Here is a 20,929-nt window from a genome sequence, read left to right as displayed (position 1 = left end):
TTTAGAAAATATTTCATTATTTATGATAAAAAGAACTTAATACAATATCAGCCAGATGACATATGGTAAAGATAAAATATACAATGTACACTATAAAATATATTCAGTACTCTGTAAACAAGATGAATTCAGCAGCTTTCCTGATATAAATGTCCATGACAGATAAAAACAGACGAAGAAAACATGGAAAAACATTCCAGAAAAATCAAAATATGTCTCAATAAAATTACACAAAGTTATGTTAGTAGCACTTGATGGGGGCTCCGATGTGTCTAACTACAGATATATTTACATCTCACATGAGACTGTCTTCTCACAGTATGACAAATGACTAGTGCTTCAATATAGACTTCAGAAGAAAATAAAACCTAGACTTACCAACCTACCGAATCTAAACATAGAAGTTACAGTCTCAATAATGCTTTCCGAAGATACGAGTTCACGATTCAGAGTTCAAGCCCGATGTGACCGACAGTTTTCGATGACGATATAAGGCTGAATCTGGCGTCCAGGGGAACCCCAGCCAGTCATGCCGCGCCAGTGCAGCCAACTTAACAAAAATCGAAATCTGAAGTATTCCTATCTTGAAAACGGTGAGTATCAAGTGCGCTGTTCTTAGAATAGTAAACCGGATTCAAAAACAAATTTTCCTCACGCATGACGCTCCCAACGGTCACCGTTTTGGAGACACAGACACCTCAAGTTGAAACTTTCGTCCAGTTGGCTCATGGCGAACCGGTTCGATTCGGTGACAGAATCAATGGACGGCCCGATTCAGCAAAGAGGTTATTAACACTGCACGGTGGGTGGAGCAGATAAGCCTGTATCCGGTGGCATGACTCAGAGAGAGATAGGCTGTGCGATAGCCCTGGAGGAGCGTCGGAGGTGCGACAAGGCGAGGCGACACCCCAACGTCCTCTGCCTGTCTCCACCGCGCCAGACCCTTACGGTGCACTGACCGGCCAGGCGCCACCAGATCGCAAACCGTGCAAAACGCAACCGCCTCTTCGAAAACGCATAAAACAAGTCCATACAAAAATAAAACATGTACACTCAAATCAACGGGTTCAAATGAAAACAAAAACAGTAAAAAGAAAACAGACGAGGTGAGCACGACTACTGGCAGTGTAGTCGGCACACGTGCTGAGTATCACAGATGCGATGCGGGGCGTGTTGCCTGCCTCCAACACCCCGGCCTCGGACACGGCCTCGACGGTGACGTCATCGACTCGGCCACGCCAAGCGGAGTTCGCCGACGGACGGACGCCTATGACGCGTTGGGCACGACCTTGGCCTTCTCGATCTCGGCCAGCGCGGGGACGAGCGTCTGCAGCGAGAAGTACCGGTCGCGGTCCTTGCGGTCCACACTGGTCACGTGCTGTCGGACAGAGAGGGCGAGCGTCAGTCCGTGGGTTCAAATACTCGCAACTTTTTATTTTTTTAAAAAAATTTGGACGTTGTTGTGGAGACACGTACCTGGAAGCAGCAGGGCTGCGAGATGTGCGCCTTGCTGGGCAGGGGCACGGGCTTGGCCTTGGGGGGCTTCCTGGGCGACTTGCGTCCGCGGCCCCTGGCGCCCGGGCCGGACAGGCTGATGTTCTCCGGGCACGACGTGAGCCGCTCGATGTGGTCCCAGAGCTGCTGGGCCGCCTGCGGGCAGTCGAAGCTCAGCCCCACCAGGGTGGAGTGGTCGCTGGACAGGCACATGGTGTGGAAGGCGGGGCCGGCCTCCCGGTACGAGGACAGGTTGTCGATCGTGTCCTGCCACAGCGTGAAGCAGGAGCCCCGCTCCGCCAGGAGGATCTGCGGACAGGCAGGGGCAGGGTTCAAGTAGCGCCAAGTTGCCGAGTTGGTCGAAACTGCTCCAACCGAACGTGTGACCCCACCAATGGATTGCTCTCCGAACGAGGAATCCACGTTCCTTGGTAGGGTCACACGTTCGGTTCGAGTCCCGTTTAGCGACGCCGGAGCTCGAAACACGTCCGGATTTCTGCCGCCTCCACCGAGGCCTCCACCCACCTGGATGCGCCGCTTGTTGCGCGCCCTGGCCTCGCCGGTGTCCAGCAGCACGACGGGGATGCCGGTGTAGCGCAGCTCCCAGGCGCCCTCCTGCGCCGTGGAGCCCAGGTAGAGGTTGGTCAGCGACCCGCACACGAACACCTGGGTCTTGAGGCCGCGGAAGAAACTGTCCACCTGCTGGCGCTCGGGCTCGGACACGGGCAGGCTGGACAGCCGGAGTCGCCGCTGTCCTCCAGGTCGACGGGGAGGGGCTCCGTGGACGCCACCGTCACCGTGGCCGCTGGAGAGAGGAAGAGACAGACGGAGGTTATTGACAGGCCGTCTCTCTCGCACTCCCGCCGAGCCCCGAAGGGGTGCGAGAGAGACAGGGCAGCGTCTGCGTCCTATGCACACACACACACACACACACACGTGCAGAAGGGACCCGCCGGCGGGTCGCGCTTCCCAAAACGTCTCGTGTGTTTTCCCTGGGCCTTACAGGCAGGCAGGCCTTGCAGTCTGGTGCGGTATGCTCATGTTAGCACCTGGTGGGACTTTGGCCCGGCAGCTCGTCACCGCACACACTCCGCGGTGGCCGCTCCGTTTCGTTTCCGTCGTCGCAGAACGAGCCGAAAGCGGGCGCCTCTGCCTCAGAGACCAGGCGGCTTCCCAGCGCCTGGCTGGAGACAGACCCTCCGATGCCCCCCGAAAGCACGCCGCTCTTCCGAGGGCCGGCAGCGGATTTCGGGATTTCGGGGTCACCAGACGTCAGGTGCAGCCGGGCCACGCGTGATGCGGTGTTGATAAGGACCAGGCAGCCTCAGCCCAGGCCGCGACCAGGCCTCGGCCTCCCCACGCCTCACGCGTGTCACCGCACAGGTCAGCCGATAACCGTTGGATACCGGGACGCTCTCTCTCTCTCTCTCTCTCTCTCTCTCTCTCTCTCTCTCTCTCTCTCCGTGAGATCATAACGGGAGGAAGAGAGTCAAAGTTGGCCCATATTATTCGAGTGCAGCATAGCTTTTTACAGTGCACGACAGCACACGACAGACGGTTGGCTGGGCCCTACACACGCTTAAAACCTACGAAGTACTTTTAGCATACATAGTACAAACTAATTTACTTTGTTACACGAATAATTAGTTCCTAAATTACGAAGCATTTTCTTTGCGAGCTTACGTATGCTCAAAATACTTTGTTATAACATGCTACTCTTTGTAAGGCCTTAAATAGTTTGTAAGGTTTTCTCAGAGCATGACGCGATCGCGGATTTGCACATTGGGCGCAGCTTCCGCGCGGCGTCGGTCTGTCTGTCTGTCTGTCTGTCTGTCCGTCTGTCTGTCGGTCCGCCGTACCTGCGGGCAGTGGCGTGCACACGCAGACGCCGGGCGAGGGTGGCGGCGAGAAGTCGAAGACGAGCGGCACCCCGCCGTGCCTGGCCGACAGGGCGGAGAGGCGGAGCGCCGTGGGGGCGGCGGGCACCGCGGGCATGGCGGGCATGGCGGGCATGGCGGGCACCGCGGGCATGGCCGGCATGGCGGGCACCGCGGGCATGGCCGGCATGGCGGGCACCGCGGGCAACTCTTCGCAGCAGTCGCACATGGCGTGCGCTGCTGACATCCCCGACACTGACACCACACCTTTTGCGCGCCGCGGCGCTGACACACTGTCAACACCGTCGCGGCCGTCTGCTGGCGTCGCGGCGGCGCTCAGCAGACGACAGTCACAGACACACGGCGGCCTGGCTGGGCGGTGCGCGGGGCGCCACGGCCGCAATACGACTGGGCGTGAGCACGGCGAACCGCCTCGCCACTATCACACACACGCACACACACACACGCCGATATCGCAGCGCGAGCATTGATAACCTCCTCCCGCGACGCTCGGGACGGCACCTTCTTTTCGCTTTCCCGCGACAAGGCGCGACCCTGCGCGGACTCATTTGGTCAGGTGCATTCAGAGAGAGAGAGAGAGAGCGCTAACAACGTGCGTGTGAGTCCGCGAACAGCCATTGATTAACGTATGGGTGCCCTGGTGAAATTTTGCATTGCTCTGTCTGGCTGTGTGTGTGTCGGAATGTATTAGGCGACTGGCGAACACCTCAAGCAATAAATGACTCACGGCGGCGCCGCGTGGCGTCGCTGTTGTCGCCGTGAGGCCTCGACGACGACGACGACGATGCGAGTTTTCCGCTCGTCAAACCATAACACACGTGTGCACGACGTTTGAAAAAAAAATAATTGAAAAACAATTTAAAATTTTGGGCGTCAAAGCTAAGTTATCTGCATGCGAGGTCTGGTAAATAATGATAAAGGCTTGAGAAATTTCGCGCCCGTTGCGTTCATTATGGCAGCGGACAAAAAGTGCAAAAGATATTTTTCGGTGCAGAAATTTATTTTTTCTGGAACGAGTTTTGCCGCCGCTTGGCGCGCGCGTGTCTCTGGCAATGCCAAGCTCGTGGAGCGACTAGTCGCGCCTCCACGTGTGGGGCACCAGCAGGGTCTTTTTCTCTCGCACCGATACAAGCTGTCCGAAAAACGAAAAAGCAAGCGCCTGTTTGGCACACCCCTACTGCAGGCTGCGTCTCACTCGCACACTCGGGGTGTCCCACGGGGGTGCGAGAGAGACAGCCCGCGACAAACACGCGATAAAGGAGAATCTGCGAATAAAGCCCCACCTATCTCCTCCCCTCGGCAGACAGCTTCCGAACGGGGCGGCTCTGTCTCTGTCGCACTCGAGGCGCTCTCCGTTGGGGCGCGAGAGAGGCGGAGGCAGGGAGATAGCGCGCGGTCACTGCCGGCTGGACGCCGTTCACAGTCAAGGGCGTGACCCCCAAGGCCGGCCCTCGGCCAGGCCGCTTTCTCGTCCTCTTCCTTTTTCGCAGAGTACCAACTGCGCGACTGTACGGGCTGAACACTGTACACTGCGCGGCGCTCGCTTTAGGCGCGGTGAGCTCACCGCCCGGCCCCGGCAGGCCGGGAGGCTTTAAGAGTGTACCCACCTCGCTGGAGCTGCGCCGCGCTGCAGTAGTCCGTGTCACTGCCGCTGGAGGTGCTGGAGGCGCCCGTGCTGCTGGACGCGTCGGTGCAGCCCGCTGAGTCCACGGCGCCGCAGTCACCGCACGACCCTCCTAAAAAATGGATACAATTTTAAATTTCCGAAAAAAATTCAATTTTTTTAAAACTTTTTTAAAAAATTAAATTTGGTTTTGAAAAGTTAAATTTTTTGTTTTAGAAAAATTAAATTTGTTTTTAAAAAACAGAATTAGTTTTCAAAAAATGCAATTTCTTAAAATAATTAAACGTTTCTTAAAAGGTTTTCTTATTTAAATTTATTTTTTTAAACATGAAATCTTGTTGTCTTACCGGACGAGAAGCGGCTGCGACTCATGATGTCCTGGCAGGACTCGTACTGCGGGTGCAGGCTGAGGGGTGGCGGCCGCCCCTTCTTGTGGGAGCGCGGCCTGGAGCTGGCCGCCGTGCTGGGGGCCGAGCCCAAGGCAGGGCCCAAGGCAGAGCCGTTCGGGGGGTCCGCGACCACGGGGCACGACGCGTACATGGTGGCGTCCCCGGCTGGGTAGCGATTCAGACGCATGGCCCTGCGACAGGATTGCAAGAGGATTGCAACTGGATTGCCACTGGATTGCACTGAGTTTGGCTGCAGGCGCCTGTGAAGTCCGGGGTAGGCCGCACCGCAGTGCACCGCTGTTCGGCGGGCCGGCCCGCCTTCCCAGGCGCTCCCTTCCCCCTTAACTCGCCAACGGCTCCAGTTACGAGCTTCCCGCCTACGGCAAGACGAGAAAATCGAATTTGGAAACCAAGTCGTCCCGTGCATGACACTCGTAACGCGCACCGTTTCCGAGAGACAGACACTTTTCGTTTTTGCAGAGCTGGCTTTTAGTTTTTGGCCAAGTTGTCCGCGACGCGCGCACCGTGCCGCTGGCAGTGGCGTGCCGCTGGCCACCGCCTTGCAACAATGGCGCTCATCACCGCCACCTGTTGACGCAGCGAGCCAGCCCCTGGCGCCCCTGGCCAGCCCGCCGCGGCCCGCTGACACTCCAGTTCCAGTTTCACATTTAGTCCGTTCCCAGCCGCTGGACTTTCTCCGGCACACCATTAGTGCGCGGCAATTGAACGAAAAGGAGTGGAAAAAAGAATTACGGGTGGAGTGGTGGGCACCGCGCCGCGCGGCATCTCTATCGGGACGGCATCACACATTCGATAACTGGACAAACTCTGGCAGGAAGCGTGGTCGGCTCGCCCGCCCATGTAACTGTCAGAATTTTGTAGAAAGCTCGCACCGACGACGGGCGGAGCGCTCGCTGATGCAACGCACCCAGTCAATATGAAACAATCAACAATTTCTCGGTTACCTCATACGTCCCGGTCCGCAAACAACTTACGAGGAAACTACAGGTAAACAAATCACCCGCTGCATAGTTATTTCGCGACCTATCCTCATTATTTCCTTTTTTACCATCCACAATAGAACGATGATGATTTTAATTCACGACGAGTGCGTTTTTTTTCCAGACGTCCCACGAGTTTGGCTTACAATTATTTGGCCAGGGATAGTCGTCTCAAAATTTAGCTTGGAAGGTTCGGGTCTCAATCGCAGGGTCCACTCACTCACTCACTCCAGCCGCGACAGCAGGTCCACATGGCGACCGAATTGAATGAATTAGATCCAATGACGTCACTTCGCCGTTCCCTTCTCGACTGTACTCCACTGCTAAAGACGAGACGATTTACTACCTGTTTTTTCAGACAGTGCTCTGCTAGATCCGTCCAGTCCGAGGCGTCATCCCACCATCTGGCGGTTCGGACCCCTTGGCTGCAACGGGGCGCGACGCCACGAAAAAACATAAACAAACAACAACGGGCCCATCTTGTTGTTTTTACGTAGCTCAGCTTTTTTTCGCCGAGACGCGATGCGCCTAGCATGCAGGCAGATGATGATAGCCAGCTCAGCGCGCAGTGCCAATGAACTCGAACTTGGATTTTTTTGCAGTGGTGCACCGGACACGCAATGCTTGCGCCCATCCCAATATGAATCTGGCGTTTAATAGTCGGTTCGGCGCGGCGGATCCAGTTCCGTTTCCGCCACACACATTGCAATTCATGCGTGTCAGTGCAATATTCTGTTGAAAATAATTTGGAAAATCGCGGGAAGTGCAAGTCTTTGGCCTTACAGTGTACTGTTCGCAGTGTTTACCTGCAAGTATTGCTCTTTTAGCGGTCCAGCTTGCTCGAATCCACGAAGACTTCGGTCCTGGAACAAGGAGAGAAAAACAGGTTAAAATTAACGCAGCAAAACTCGAGCCAAACGCATCAACTCACGCCCAGCAAGGGAAATGGCCTTCTGTGTCCGCTATGGGAACTGCGTGGCGCATTATGTGCTAATTGCAGACGCGAGTTTAAAAAAAAACACCTTACAGTGCAGCAGCACTTTAAAAGCAAGGGAGTCGCAACTTGCATGAGGTTAATTCCATCCACCGTAAACCTCGCACACACCAGGCTGCATTCTGAGGCACGCGTAGTGCCGCATGAAAACTAAACTGCCCTGATCGTGCTAGTCTATGCACGGCAGTCCGAGCGAAATATGAATACCTCGCGTTTTGCGCGAGGAAACTACCAGGTCGACGGAGACAGTGGCCACTCAACTCGGCGGCAAAGCAACGGCCTTTCGCACTTCGCACTCGAACAAGCGAGAGAACTCCCTGCACTGCCTTTGACGCGATGAGAGCTTCTCGATCACCTTGACTTTCTTCTCGGTGAGAATCGTGGTCAAGCAGAAGGCTGTGTGTTGCTTTGGCGCGCCTTCGGGCGAGACAGAGAGACAGAGACTGCGCGCCGCCCCGCGGGTGCGACAGAGACAGAGAGCGTGTGAAAATAGTGGCGCCGCTCGTTGCTCCTAATGAGGGCTGTCCAAATTCGGCCGCTTGAGGACGCCATGCCGGCCGGTACCGCCACGCCGGCACGCCGCGGGCACGAGCACACCGAGCTAACATTCTCTTTCACTGTAATCACCTGTAGTAATTTTTTAAAAAGGCTAAACTAAACAGACCTTTTGTAAAATTAAAAAAATGTTTGCATTTTTTTACAATGTCAAAATTTTGCAAATTTTGCAGTCTCATTTCCGGTGCACGTTGTAAATTTTTTTTTCTTAAACTTAAACTTAACAAACTTAAAAAATAAATATAAACAAAACCAAAATATTTTCCTTTTTTGATGACAATGTCCAAATTTTGGGAAAATTTTGCAGTCTCATTTTTGGTGCGCGTCGTTGTTCGAAGGCCCCGTGATTTATGAAAGGGGCCTTTGTTAAATTTAAATCATGGCCGCTGGACACGCGTCGCGCGCGTCGCACTGCTGGCCGCGTGTCGCCTTGAGTCGCGCCGTGACGCGGCCCGCGGCGTTAAGGATTAATAGCCGGGTCATGACGCGTCAAACGCGCCGTCTCTCTCGCACCCGCGGACCGGCGCCGTGGAGGTGCGAGAGAGAGAGAGAGACAGGGCGACTCCGTCCGACTGACGGCCAAGGACACTCCCTGCCAATAATGCCTACGCTTTACTCGCACCGCAAGCTTGCAACTATTTCTCTCTCTCTCTCTCTCTCTCTCTCTCTCTCTCTCTCTCTCTCTCTCTCTCTCTCTCTCTCCATCTTCCTCATATGCGGCACACGTCTGCTGGCCCGCCTAGACAGGCCCGTCCTGGAATGCAACAATGGCCAATAAAGGTGAGGCGTCTCAAGAGGCGCCGCGCGCCCCGGCACTGTCTCTCTCGCACCCATGCGGCGTCCCCTGCGGGTGCGAGAGAGACGGAGCGACGCATTCATCATTGAATCCAACGACGCATTCAACCAGTTCAAGCGGGGTTCGCGGTTCAGCTGGCCGGCCACAGCGTGACCCGCTGACATTCCTCCTGACGCGTTTTCTAAATCCAGACCGTCCAAGAATTTTCGCGCGAATTTCCCGACACGACACTTACAGCCGAGACGGTTTCTCCGAACTTTCCCGGCAAAAGCGCGAGCCAGTTTCGTCGGTCGTCTCCGTCGTCGGTGCTCGCGCGCTGCGGCGCCCGATGGGTTGCCTAGCTGCCAGGGGCGTGCCGAGTCGAGGCGGCGGTCGGACGGACCCGTCAGCGAGACGGCCGGGCCGCCACGAGAGCCACACCCACACACCGGTCGCGATTCCAGCGATCCAGCGACCGGGATTCGGCCGTGACCGGCATCGGCTGCGGTTTGCAACGCTCTATCGGCAAGCGAAGCCTGCGCAGCCTGCGGTGGCGCGGGTGCAACACGTGCAGTCTGTCACAAGCACTGATAGGGGATTGAAAAAAAAAAACGTGAGGAAGGAGGTGGCAGTTTACTAGAAGTTTTTCAGTCTGACAAAATTTCATACCTTCACATTGATTTTTGATTTTACTAGCATTTTTATCACAACTTTTTTTTGAAATTTTAAAAAATGTGATTTTATATACTTTTTCCTATTTTTTTGTCGGCTTTATGTGTTAAAACTCTGTTTTTGTCTCTTTTTCTTGTTTTTCCCGCGAGAACCGGTGTCGGTATTGGCCGCCAAAGCCAAACAAACGCCCCCTCGGCTCTCTCTCCCCTTTTCACACGTCGGGATGAGTAAGCGCGCACGTGCGTTGTGTTTGACACGCTCGGCTTGCCGCCACGCTCGCCTCTTACAGTGCTACACACACGCACGCACGCAGTGGGCAGCCAACCAGTGCCCTGACCGCACAGGGCCGCACAGGGCACGGGCCACGCCCCAGCGACGCGGTAAACGCCAGTTACTTGAGCAGCCGACGCAATTTTTAAGACCGTTTTTTTTCGCCTCCCAGTCCCAGGTTTTCAATGAAGTTGAGTACCGCTGAGTGCACTCAGTTTGCAATGACGGCTGCGCTCCAAATCGAACGAGATTCAGGTTCGCCACATTTGCATACGCAGCCGCCGGTCAGTGACAGGCGTCATCGATTGACTATTTTCAGCGGCGATTGCAGACGCACCAAGGTAGCGATTGCAACAGTGAATCGACGTGCGCAGAGGTGCGTTGCCCTGAACTCGCACCGACGACAACAACAACAACACAGTCCCCGTTCCATCCCGACACTTCAACATTTTGGGGCATCTCCCGTCCGGCTGGAATGAAGACCCGTTTTCGTTAATAACAGTGTACACGGCCTATTGCGCAACTTTGCAGCGCCTTCGACTCGTCCCGCCGATTAACTCATCATCGCCGCTCAAATTGAAAATCGGTCGAGTCCCATCCAGCTGGCCGTCGGGAGTTGCGCCGACCGCAACAACCGGGATTCACGCTTTCGGAAAAGCAAGGTAGCCGGGTGACTTGAAAAAAAATTAAGTATTTAAAAGTTACGTTTACCATTACATAATAAAACTGCATCAATCCAGGGCACTTTTACAGATCGTTTTATGCGGAAAAGAAGGTGGAAACAAATGGTTTTTTTTTCACACGTTGTATTAAGTCGTCGTTATTATGTCAACATTTTAGATTGTTGCTGAGTACTCCTTCAGAAACTGTAAGTTTTTTTTTTGTCAATCCAATTTTAATGCTACTTCGTCACTTGAATAATGAAAGATGCTGAAGATTTTTTTTCGGTGTTCCGGGCCGTGGGGCTCATCTCCCTTCTCCCGGAACTGAGCGCGTTCGGGGCGCCTGCCTGCTTGTCCTCCCCTTCTTCGGTCGCCATGGCAACCCGACCTGGACGTGCCATGCAGCCATGCACCGCGCCTATCGGCACCTCCACCACCACGTTTCGAAAAAATAAAAAGTTTTCCCAGCGTTTTGTTTAGGGTCGTTGGACGTAACGCTTTCTGCCCCCGGATGAATTCACGATAAAAGGGAACGACTATGTACGCTGAGCCTGCGTGAGTGACCGTGCGCACCGGGCGGCACGAAGACGTGCTCTAGGGTGGCGTTTTGCAAGAGGACACTTGTCACAGGACAACGAAACTGGGGTTTGTCGTCCTCTTGCAAGTGACCGGTCGTAGCAACCAGCTTTTGGTAGAAGGTGCCGACTTTTCGATTGTAGCTCGCCCTGCGTTTGGCGCAAAGTACTCGACAGTAGGCGGTTTCCGAGGGAACCCTCCCCGCCGTCCGCTTTTGACAGTGTACTGCGACGTCCGAGTCGGTGCGGCCGGCGTGCCTTGTACGGCAAGCGAAGCGCGCGCCGCGGCGTCCTCGCGGCTTTTTACAAGAAACTTGGCGGCCGACTTCACTTTCCCGTGCAAGTCCGAGGCGTAGGCGCTGACCCGCCACCGTTCTGTGTTGATACGGCGAAGGGCTCTTTTGTTTTAGCATAGGGAGATGTGTGTGTTCATATCTTCCGTCAGCTTCGTTTGATCATCGTTACCAGCATTGAAGCACCGGCGGCGGTGGACTCTGCCTTGTCAGCTTCGTTTCATCACTGTACTCCGAGGGCGTCGCCAGAGGACGTGCAAATAGTGCTCCCGGGCCGACTCTCTGCCTTCGGCTGGGCCAGCCCGGCCTCTCCTCCCTCGAGCGCTCGAATCAAAGGGGCTTGATGGATGACCCCCATTTTTCGAAACCAAACTCTTCGGCGCGCACTTGGCACCGCAACCATTAGGCCGCGCCACAATGCATCGCCCTATTGCGCGGATCGACCGCACAATGAAGTGAGAGGGCACACGTCCGTGTGTGTGTGTGAGCACGTACATGCGCATGTGTGAGTGTCCTTGAGCGGAACGCATCACCGGCGAGCAAGGCAGGGCAGGTCTGGCCGGCCGGTCTAGTCGTGTCTGCTTTGGGCTGTGTAGCAGCCGCGGGTCAAGAAATCCGTGCTCACTGACCTTCACCACACTGTATACACAGGGAGGATGAGAAGAAGAAGAAGGAGAAGAAGAAGCAGCAGCAGCAGACAGACCGCAGCGTGCTTCCGGCGGCCAGGAATGGATTAAAGGGCGTTTAAAACGTGGCGCCATTTGGTGCCCATTCGCGGACTTCCCGTGGCGTGGCTTTGCACGGCCAGGGCTTGCCGGCCAGGGCTTGCCGGCCAGGAAGCGCCAATACCGGCTATGACCTATTGCGAAATGACCGAAAAAGACAACGACGCGCAACACGCGTTCCGCCGCCTTCCTTCCTGCTGCAGCTTCCTCTGATGCAAATGCAACGACGCTCGACACATTTCGTCGCCGACCGCAGCACAGTGGGCCAGAAGACCGGTGGAGGCGACCAAAACTCTAGACGCGTTTTGAGCTCCAGAGTCGCTAGACGGGGCCTCGAACCGAACGTGTGACCCCACCAATTGGTTGCTCTTCGAACGAGTAATCCATTGGTGGGGTCACACGTTCTGTCCGAGTCCCGTTCAGCGACTCTGGAGCTCAAAACGCGTCCGGGATCTAGGCTGCCTCCACCGGTCTTCTGGCCCACTGTGCAAAGTTCAAGTCTGCTGCGTGCGGGATGCGCTGGGTGCCGGTGCGAGGTATGCCTCTGCGTGCAGGAGGGCTCCCGCGTGATAGGCAGCGCAGACAAGCAGCCGCCCGGTGGTTAGTAAGTTGTTAGTTAGCGGCTGCCGAGGCGTCATCACCTTCGCCAATCTCCGATCGAGCCTTCAGTCAAACTACCAGTTCCGCGGGATTACGCGCTGTTGACAAACGTTGGGCAAGCCGTGGGCAAACCGTGGGCAAGCAGAGAGAAGCGTGTTAACGATGGATGCGTCCAAACAACCTTTCCTGCGTCGTGTCGAAACGCTGTCGAAACGCTCTAAAAGTGCACGCTGCAGGCTGGAGGGAACTCCTCAGGAAACGCGCCGCATAATCCCTCTAGTGCCGGCAATAAAGTGAGACGTCGGTTTGAAAAAGCGCGCGCCACGGTCCCTCCCGGCCGCTCCAGACTGCACCGCATCCGCCAAGACGCCCAGGATTAGCTAAACAAGGCACTTCCTGGGGTCGACACTGGACAAACCCCGTGCATAAAGTACTTAGGGCGATTCACTAGGATCCCAGTGCACTGCATGCCAGACACTGTCAGGGTTCCCCACGAGCTTTCGCAGGGCTTCTCAGGGCTTCTATACAGCTTTTGCGGGACTTTAGCAGTGTTTTTGCAGAGCGTTTGCAGATCATTCCCAGGATTTTGCAGTGCTTTGGCTGTGCATCGGCTGTGCTTCTGCAGGTCTTTTTCTGTGCTTTTGCAGGCCTTTATCATGACTTTTGCAGGGCTTTTGCAGGGCCAGCCTGCGACCCAACAGCTCTTCCGCCAGCCGGCATGCAATATGCAAATTATTAACACGCCATTGTAAGCCGAAAAGCGGCCTCCTTTTTTCCCACCGACTCGGCAGGACTGCGCAGCCTTGTAAAGTCGGCGGGCGCCATTTTGAATTCACTTTTCTGAAGGAAGTTGGACGCCGGGCAACGCACCTGTGGCTGGTGGATTCCTGGACGAAACATAAGTCTGTTGGACTGCTTATTAGACGCGTTGGCTCACTGGCCCAGCCCCTCCCTCACCCCCCAAAAATGACTTCTTGGATCAAGAAAAAATTAATTTTTCTTTTTTTTAAATTTTTTTTTGTTATCTTAACTTTTTTCTTGTATGCAGAAAACTTTCCATGTGTTAAGACTGTTTTTCTTATAAAAAAACTAAGAAAATTAAAAATCAAGAAACCATTTTTCTGGGTGCTCGATCCAGTTTGTTTCGATTAGCGCCCAGAGCGCCCCATGCGTGGCACTACACTGTATCGATGCATTTTCGCGGAATCGAGCGGCCCCACGTTGCGTCATGGGCTTATTACTCGCGTTTCCAGCGGTCGCCCCGTCTCTCTCGCGCCCTAGTGGGCCGCGCCGCGAGTGCGAGAGAGACCGCGCGCGCCGTTGGGACGCAGCAGCGACGCTATCTCGAAAGCATTACGACACGGGCCCTCCTAGGGCAGCGCCCATAATATGCGTGCAACACAAATCAAAAACTGCTGTTGCTTCACAAATTTTACAATGCAGCAGAGGAAAAAAAAAGAACAACACACACCGAAGCCTAATCAACGCGCGCAAAGCGAGAAAAACAACAAAGATTAATTGAGGCTGGGCTGAGTTTTGAGCTGGCCCGCGACGATGACGCATGCCCCCCACAGACGTATTCGTAAGCAGTGCAGAGGAATGGTGCAGGAAAGGTGCAGCACTGGTGCAGGCGGTCTCATTTGAAAGTTGGGTCACCGCGCCCAAATCTCATCTTTCTTGTGATTCGTCGTCCCCGCCGCACTGGCGCTGCGCCGCGGAGCACAATCAGAACAATCGCCGCGCAAGGCGGCGGTGAATTGCAAGTGATTAACGATCGTCTGCCTAGCAGCGCTGCGGCGGTGCCTGCCGGAACACCAGTGTACAGTACCGCAAAGGCAGAGTGGGTGCAGGCTTTGGGCCTTCCCCAAGGCTCCACCTTCGAAATTCAGCAGCGGGGCCGAGAGTAAATCGCAAAGACACTGCAGGAAAGTAAAAACAAGCCGTCAAAATATAGTGACAGTTCTTTTGACTGAACCTTAGCAGTGAATTGACAGGAAGCAAAGTCTTAAATGATACCACTACACACACGGTAAGACTCGCGGTCCTGGAAGAACCAGGACCGAGTCTTACCGTGTAAGAAAATGAACCAAATTTCAAGTCGATTTTGACAGTTACAGAGGAGGCAGCCCACCGGTGGGAGGTCCTCTGAATCTGCACAGTGTACTGGCGTGGTCAGGTGCGGGAGGTCGGGAGTCCTTATCGATGGCGACACTATCAGCTCGACCTCCACTGCGCTGGACAGGAAGGCTCCGCTCGTCCAGGCGATTACTTTCGCAGCACCGCTGGAGTCTCCAGGCTGGAGTCCAGTTAATTGGCCGGTCTAGCCGAGCCCAGCGGCGGCCCAGCGGCGGCCCAGCCCAGCCACGGCCGCGTGTGAAGCCGAGCCGTGTTCAGTTTGCGCCACGTTCTGTTTTGTTTGCCGATGCACGCAGTCCGTCTCTCTCTCTTCGCCGACGCAAGCACCCCTTCTCTCTCTCTCTCCCTCTTTCCCGATTTGCCGGCCATTGTCACGATTGCGACACGGCTCTTTAAATAGCGGCCGGGCCGCGCGTGATTAGTGCACGCTCTTTTCGGTGTTTGTTTTGTCACGCGTGCGTCGTGCTTCGCTTGGCGCGGCCAGCCAGCGCACGCGTGTCGCGAGCGGCAGACCTTCGCACGGCCAGCACGCTAGCCGGCCGCGCCAGCCGCGCCAGGCATCTTCAGCGGCGCCATGGCGACGCCACTCCCCGGTGCACACACACAAAGAAAAAGGGTTAAATTTTTTAAAAAAAAGTTCAAGCTAAAATGTTGTACAAAATATTTTTTCCACACCCAGAATAATGGTTTCTTGATTTTTATAGGAAAAAAGTCTAATCACAAGAAAATTTTTCTGCATACAAGAAAAAAGAAGTTTGGATAAAGAAAAATTTTCTAAAAAAAAAAACAAGAAAAGTGAATTTTTTCTTGATCCAAGAAGTCATTGCTTTGGGTGCACGCACACCCTGAAAATTTGCCTTATTTTTCCAGGAACTTTTCCAACTAGCTATTTTGTTTCCCTATTTTGTGAAACTTTATTCACGAGTTTACGTTTTGCTGTGCACCGTAAATGTTAGCATTCGGGATACAGTCTGTCGAATCTCTCCCTCCAGACAGGCGGATTGTGACTCTGAAGGGAACATGGGAACGGGGGCAGCCAGGGCTGGGCAAGGCAGGCGGCAAGGCAGGCCGTGCAGGCAGCCACCCTTACGTCAAGCCCATTCCCACTGGCCTGGCCAGGCTCGGCCAGGCCCTCCACTTCCACGGAGAAACAGGCCCCTTGATGTGTGGAACTGGGCCGAGACTCATTAGAAAAGGAACAAAGCAGATGCAGCCGGTAATACACACCAAGTTCCCTTTTGTTCGTCGCGGTGTGCACTCTGTGTGGGTGCTTTCTGCCGCCAACTTCTGCCCAAGAAACACCACACTGCTTCGCCGTACTCCCTACCCTAGGTCCGTGTTCCTCCAAAAATTCCTCGTTCTATTTTTTTTTGTGTGTTATTGCATTAAAACAATCCCCACGGTGGTTCGTTACCTGCAGTCGCCCGCGCGGTCAATTATGTAGAAGCGGAAAAACCCGATAAATCATACTAAGTGACCGACTCGTGCCCGGCAGCGCCGTGCCGCGCTAATTTGGGAGCGATATTTCAATGAAAGTCCAAAATAATAAGAATAAATGACCGGCCCTGGGAAAGGGTTCGGGTCGTTTCGAAAGCGCTTGCAAGCCGAACGGGCTGGCTTTCATTTGCGCTGCTACCGAGCGCGGAAACATTATTCATTTTGTCTTTTAGTGGGCCGACCCCATGCAAAGGAAACCAAGTCGACTATGATAAGATTGATTTTTTTTTCGCAATGTTGGAGTGAGAGAATTCCTCATCAAAATAATAGATATGAAAATAAAAATTGTAGTTTTGAACGATTTTACCAGGACGATTTCAGAGTGTTGTTGACTTCTCTTACCTTCAGCATTTGCCTCATAACTACAGAGAAAAATGAAGGCATTGTAGAATTGCCTCGGATTATGAAGAAATGCTTCGAATTACGAAGGATTTTGCTTCATAACACGACGCTTTTTTTCGTAGATTTTAGATTTTACAATGCCTTCATATTCTTCGTATTACGAAGCGATTCTTCGTCGAGTTTTTACTGTGAAGACTCCTCTTCCAGCCCTCAGTCGGCACTTGGCCCGATTGGCTACCTCTTTCCCGGCAATAACGCACCGTTCGAATTGCACGCGGATAGACTGCCTCAGTCTTTACGATGACGGCACGTTGCCGACGGGCGGCGCGCCTCAAAGGGCGAACAGCGCTCGCCCCGTCTCTCTCGCACCTGCGTGCCATTGCGGCGCCACGGGAGGGGTGCGAGAGAGACGGGGCGCGCAGCCTCAATGAAGCACTAATGAGTCAAGGAGTAAGGTCAACAATGGTGCAACTCTATATCAGGACCAATTATCAAGAGGCGATTATGTAACCGTCACCGCGGTCGGACGCATGGGGACCGGCGGCGCAATCGCAGAGCCGTTGGCGGCATTTGTCGTGCGTTGTCGCCACTTTACCGCGCCGTTCACCGTCCGATCCTCGAGCAATTCATAAAACCCGCTCAAGTTTCCCGCGGCGGGCAATGCGTTTTTACGGGCGGAACACGCCGGTCGGTGTCCTCGTCCGCGAACAACTCGTTCCCCGGCAGTAATTGTCGCCATGGGAACCAAAACGGGCGCCGCGTAAAAGAGATAAGCAGGCCGGCAAGGTAAAGTGCGTCCACTATACGCAGCCAGGCGTGCCAACAAAGGGTCGTAGCGCCGCCTCGGGGCCCTCGGGGCGCTAAACACGGCCGGGGCCGCGAGGTCGCCATAACCATTCGTAATTAAAAAATTTCAATTTAAAAAAATGGAAACTTTAAAAAAACCTTTGAATTGAAAAACTAAAAAAGTAAAATTTTGTGAAATTGAAATATTAGAAATTTGAAAAAATTGAAAGAATAGAAATGTGAGATGATGCTATTTTTTTGATGTGTCTGACAGAGGAGGCGTCCCGCGTGTGTGTGTGTTCCTATGAGACCGCTGCACATGCGTCCTTGCCGGGCGCGCCTGGCGCCGTGCGACACAGGATAGCCGCGGGAGGAGCGGGCGTCGCGGAGTCACTGGCCGACAGGTGTTGCTGAAGTCACACAAGGCCTGCGACGCGCCACTCGACGGCGGTGAGAGTGCAAAACAAGAAATTTTCTTGGTGAGCTCATGCAGATGACGAGGTTCTTGGTCTCGTAAAATGAATCGGATTCCGAGGGAGTGCAGCCATTCCCGTCACGCAGGCCGTCCGGAGCACACCCCTTTCCCTTTCAGAAAGAAACGGTGACCCGCGACAACCAGGCACGCGGCGCACAGTGGGCCAGAAGACCGGTGGAGCGGACAAAACTCTAGACACGTTTTGAGCTCCAGAGTCGCTAAGCTAAATAGGCCTCGAACCGAACGTGTGACCCCATCAATGGATTCCTCGTCCAGAGAGCAATCCATGGGTGGGGTCACACGTTCAATTCGAGGCCTATTTAGCGACTCTGGAGCTCGAAACGCGTCTAGAGTTTTGTCCGCCTCCACCGGTCTTCTGGCCCACTGTGCGGCGCACGCGGTGACTCAATTGGCAGCAGGTCTCACCGTCTCCCTCGCACTCGCGCAGCGTCCCGCTGCAGCGCGCTGGGGTGCGAGAGAGACAGAGCGGCCGCTTACGAGTGCACCAGTGACAAGTCGGCGTCAAGCTCGCCTGCGCCTCCTCTCTCGTAACACTGTAACACGCGGCGTCCGACGGAGGAAAAAGGAGAAAAAAGGACAGAACGGCGGAGAACGACAATCGTGAATGTGTCCACGGTGTCCACACGCTGTGCCCGTTTTACACCGCGTCTTCTGGTGCAACGCACACAATCCGACTCAATAAAAATCAGGAGCGAAAATTGCAAGTGAGCGCGCGGGTATTGAACCCGCGACCCCCCGGGCGCGGCGCGGTGCGGCGCGGGGCTGGATTCCACGTGTCCAGCGACTCCTTGCGAAACACGCGTCGGCCGGGGGAAAACGACAAACCCAGTGTACAAACAACGACCGGTGTGATTGCGATACGTCTAACGGTGCGAACCAATATGAGAACAAAACTACATGCCGACCAACAGGCCGAGCAAACACTACTCCAAGGCCCGCGCGCGCGCCGACACGCACGCTCCGTCTCTCTCGCACCCCGGCGGGGCGCCCCATGAGTGCGAGAGAGACAGAGCCTTGAATCAGTCAGCCCGGCAAGCAGGTCAACAAACAGGAGCAAACTGACGTGTCTGACCCCTGGGCTTGCCTGACGTGGTGCCGCCGAGGCTGGCCAAGGCCTGCCGGGCTGGCACTTGTTGGCGGGGTCACGGCACGACAAAGCCTGGGCAGCCTGGCACCTTCCCGGCGTAAAAAGGTGTGACAGCGACGTCACGCCTGCCAAGGACGAGCCGCACAGAGGGACATAAACTTGGACCCTGCCTCGGCAGGGCCCAAAACTACTCCGACGGTGGACTCCATTCAGATAAAGTAGCAAAAAAACACCTTTATAATTTTCCAACTTTAAAAACAAGATTTTGTTCTCGATTGCCTTTAATTTTTTTTCAGACTTATGAAAAAAATTTCAACTGTTTTTCAATTTAAAAAAAGATGTATGGCTAAGTGTTTTTTTTCGGGGGGGGGGGGCACTGTTGCAAGCGACAAGGTCCACCAAAAATAAAGGCGAGACGGTTTGCGGCGAAAAGCGAGGCTGTCGAGACGATGAGACGCGCCGAAAACGAATCTCCCAAAACGACATCCTCGCGGTCCTCGCGCACTCAACCGCAGCGCCGCATGTCGCCCGCCACCAAGGCTCAGCGTCTCTCTCTCTCTCTCTCTCTCTCTCTCTCTCTCTCTCTCCGACCGGACACGCAAATGGCTCACCCGCGGGGACTTCACGACAACCGAACTCGTCCGCGCGGCCGAATTTCTCATATCTCGCGCGCTCGGGCGCTCGGGCCGCGGAGACTTGCACGCCGGGCGCGCACGGATGCACTGGGATGCACGCATGCGTGCGGACCGCGGAACGCGTTGGGCAAGCCTCCCTCCGCCCTGCGCGACCTTGCCGGCCTTGCCGCGCACGCCGCGCCGTCTCCTCAAAGATGATCACAAGCAAAGCGCGAGGGCGTGGCGGGGGCCTGGCGGGGGCGTGGCGCCGCGCGGGGCATCCACGTGGAATTAGCAGAGTGTGACGACGGCGGCGACGACGGCCAAGTGCAGCACCGCGGCGTTGACGGCCACCTTGCGGCCGTGTCGCCGCCGCCACCGCCAGCGCAGCCGGCGCGCTGGAGGGCGGAGAAATGGCGGCAAGAAAAAAGAAAAAGGCGGGAAAAAATAGGAATTCGGCCTTCGCCGCCGACCACACCGCACACGCCTCGCAGCGGGCTGCGTCCGAACATCGCGCCGTCTCTCTCGCACCCCGACGGAGCGCCACGTGAGTGCGAGAGAGACAGAGAGACGCAGCGGCCTGCCGCAACCGGGCGCCCATTATGGACCAAACGCCTTAATTTCTCTATCAGCAGCCTGCACTGTAATTACCAGCACAGCTGTGTTGTTGTTTTACTCGAGTTTGGGGAAGCCGAATGCAGGCGCTGCACTGCTAATTCAAGGGCTGCCTCGCGATCCCAGTCACCATGTCGTCAGCGCAGACCGGCAAAACTCTAGACGCGTTTTGAGCTCCAGAGTCGCTAAATGGGACTCGAACCGAGCGTGTGACCCCACCAATGGATTGCTCTCCGAACGAGGAATCCATTGATGGAGTCACACGTTCGGTTCGAGTCCCATCAGGCTCAAAACGCGTCGAGAACTTTGGCCGCCTCCACCGGTCTTCTGGCCCACTGCGCGCAGGGCGAAATGCCCTTCGTTAGCCAACTACACCGCAAGTTCTTTTTTCCGTTCCACAAAAATGTTCAGCAACAATAATCATGTCGTAAGGCGACAACGCGACGTGCGCCATAGGCGGGCTTGGGACGCGATTGCGGCTCGCGCGGGACGCCCCGCGAGTGCGACGGAGACAGAGCGAGTCTTGGGTGGCACTGGGTCGTCGTTCACGCCTGCCTCGCCTGCCCACCAGGAGCAGGGCTGCTGCGGCAACCTCCACTCCAGCCGTTGCCTGCAGCGCCTGCAGCGCCTCCAGCATGCAGCGCAAAAACAACGCTTAATGTCATGACTGTCATCATCAAGAGCAGGGCGATACTCCGCGTGACGTGGGCGTCACGAGTAGCAGCGGTGACAGCACTGCCAAAAGTCTGGCTGTCACTTCATGACAGAGGCTAATTTTCCTTACAAAATTTGTCTTCAAAAGTAACTTTGGTACGCTTCCCCCAAAACA

At 55.1% G+C, this 20,929-nt stretch overlaps 1 protein-coding gene across 1 annotated transcript in view; it reads right to left on the bottom strand.

The window, feature by feature from the left end:
• LOC117653242 overlaps positions 1-20,929 on the bottom strand; it is a 45,857-nt gene continuing 24,928 nt past the window's right edge. Inside the window, 7 exon segments of the mRNA XM_034398784.1 lie at positions 1-1,378; positions 1,477-1,803; positions 2,020-2,234; positions 2,237-2,299; positions 5,000-5,128; positions 5,364-5,596; positions 7,213-7,269. Coding sequence (XP_034254675.1) covers positions 1,268-1,378; positions 1,477-1,803; positions 2,020-2,234; positions 2,237-2,299; positions 5,000-5,128; positions 5,364-5,592 — 1,074 coding nt within the window. The 5' untranslated portion in view covers positions 5,593-5,596; positions 7,213-7,269 and the 3' untranslated portion in view covers positions 1-1,267.

This window comes from Thrips palmi, unplaced genomic scaffold, assembly GCF_012932325.1.
Source record: "Thrips palmi isolate BJ-2018 unplaced genomic scaffold, TpBJ-2018v1 HiC_scaffold_10, whole genome shotgun sequence".
NCBI lineage: Eukaryota > Metazoa > Arthropoda > Insecta > Thysanoptera > Thripidae > Thrips > Thrips palmi.
The sequence above is the reverse complement of the archived record's forward strand: the minus strand, read 5'-3'. Positions and strand labels throughout refer to the sequence as shown.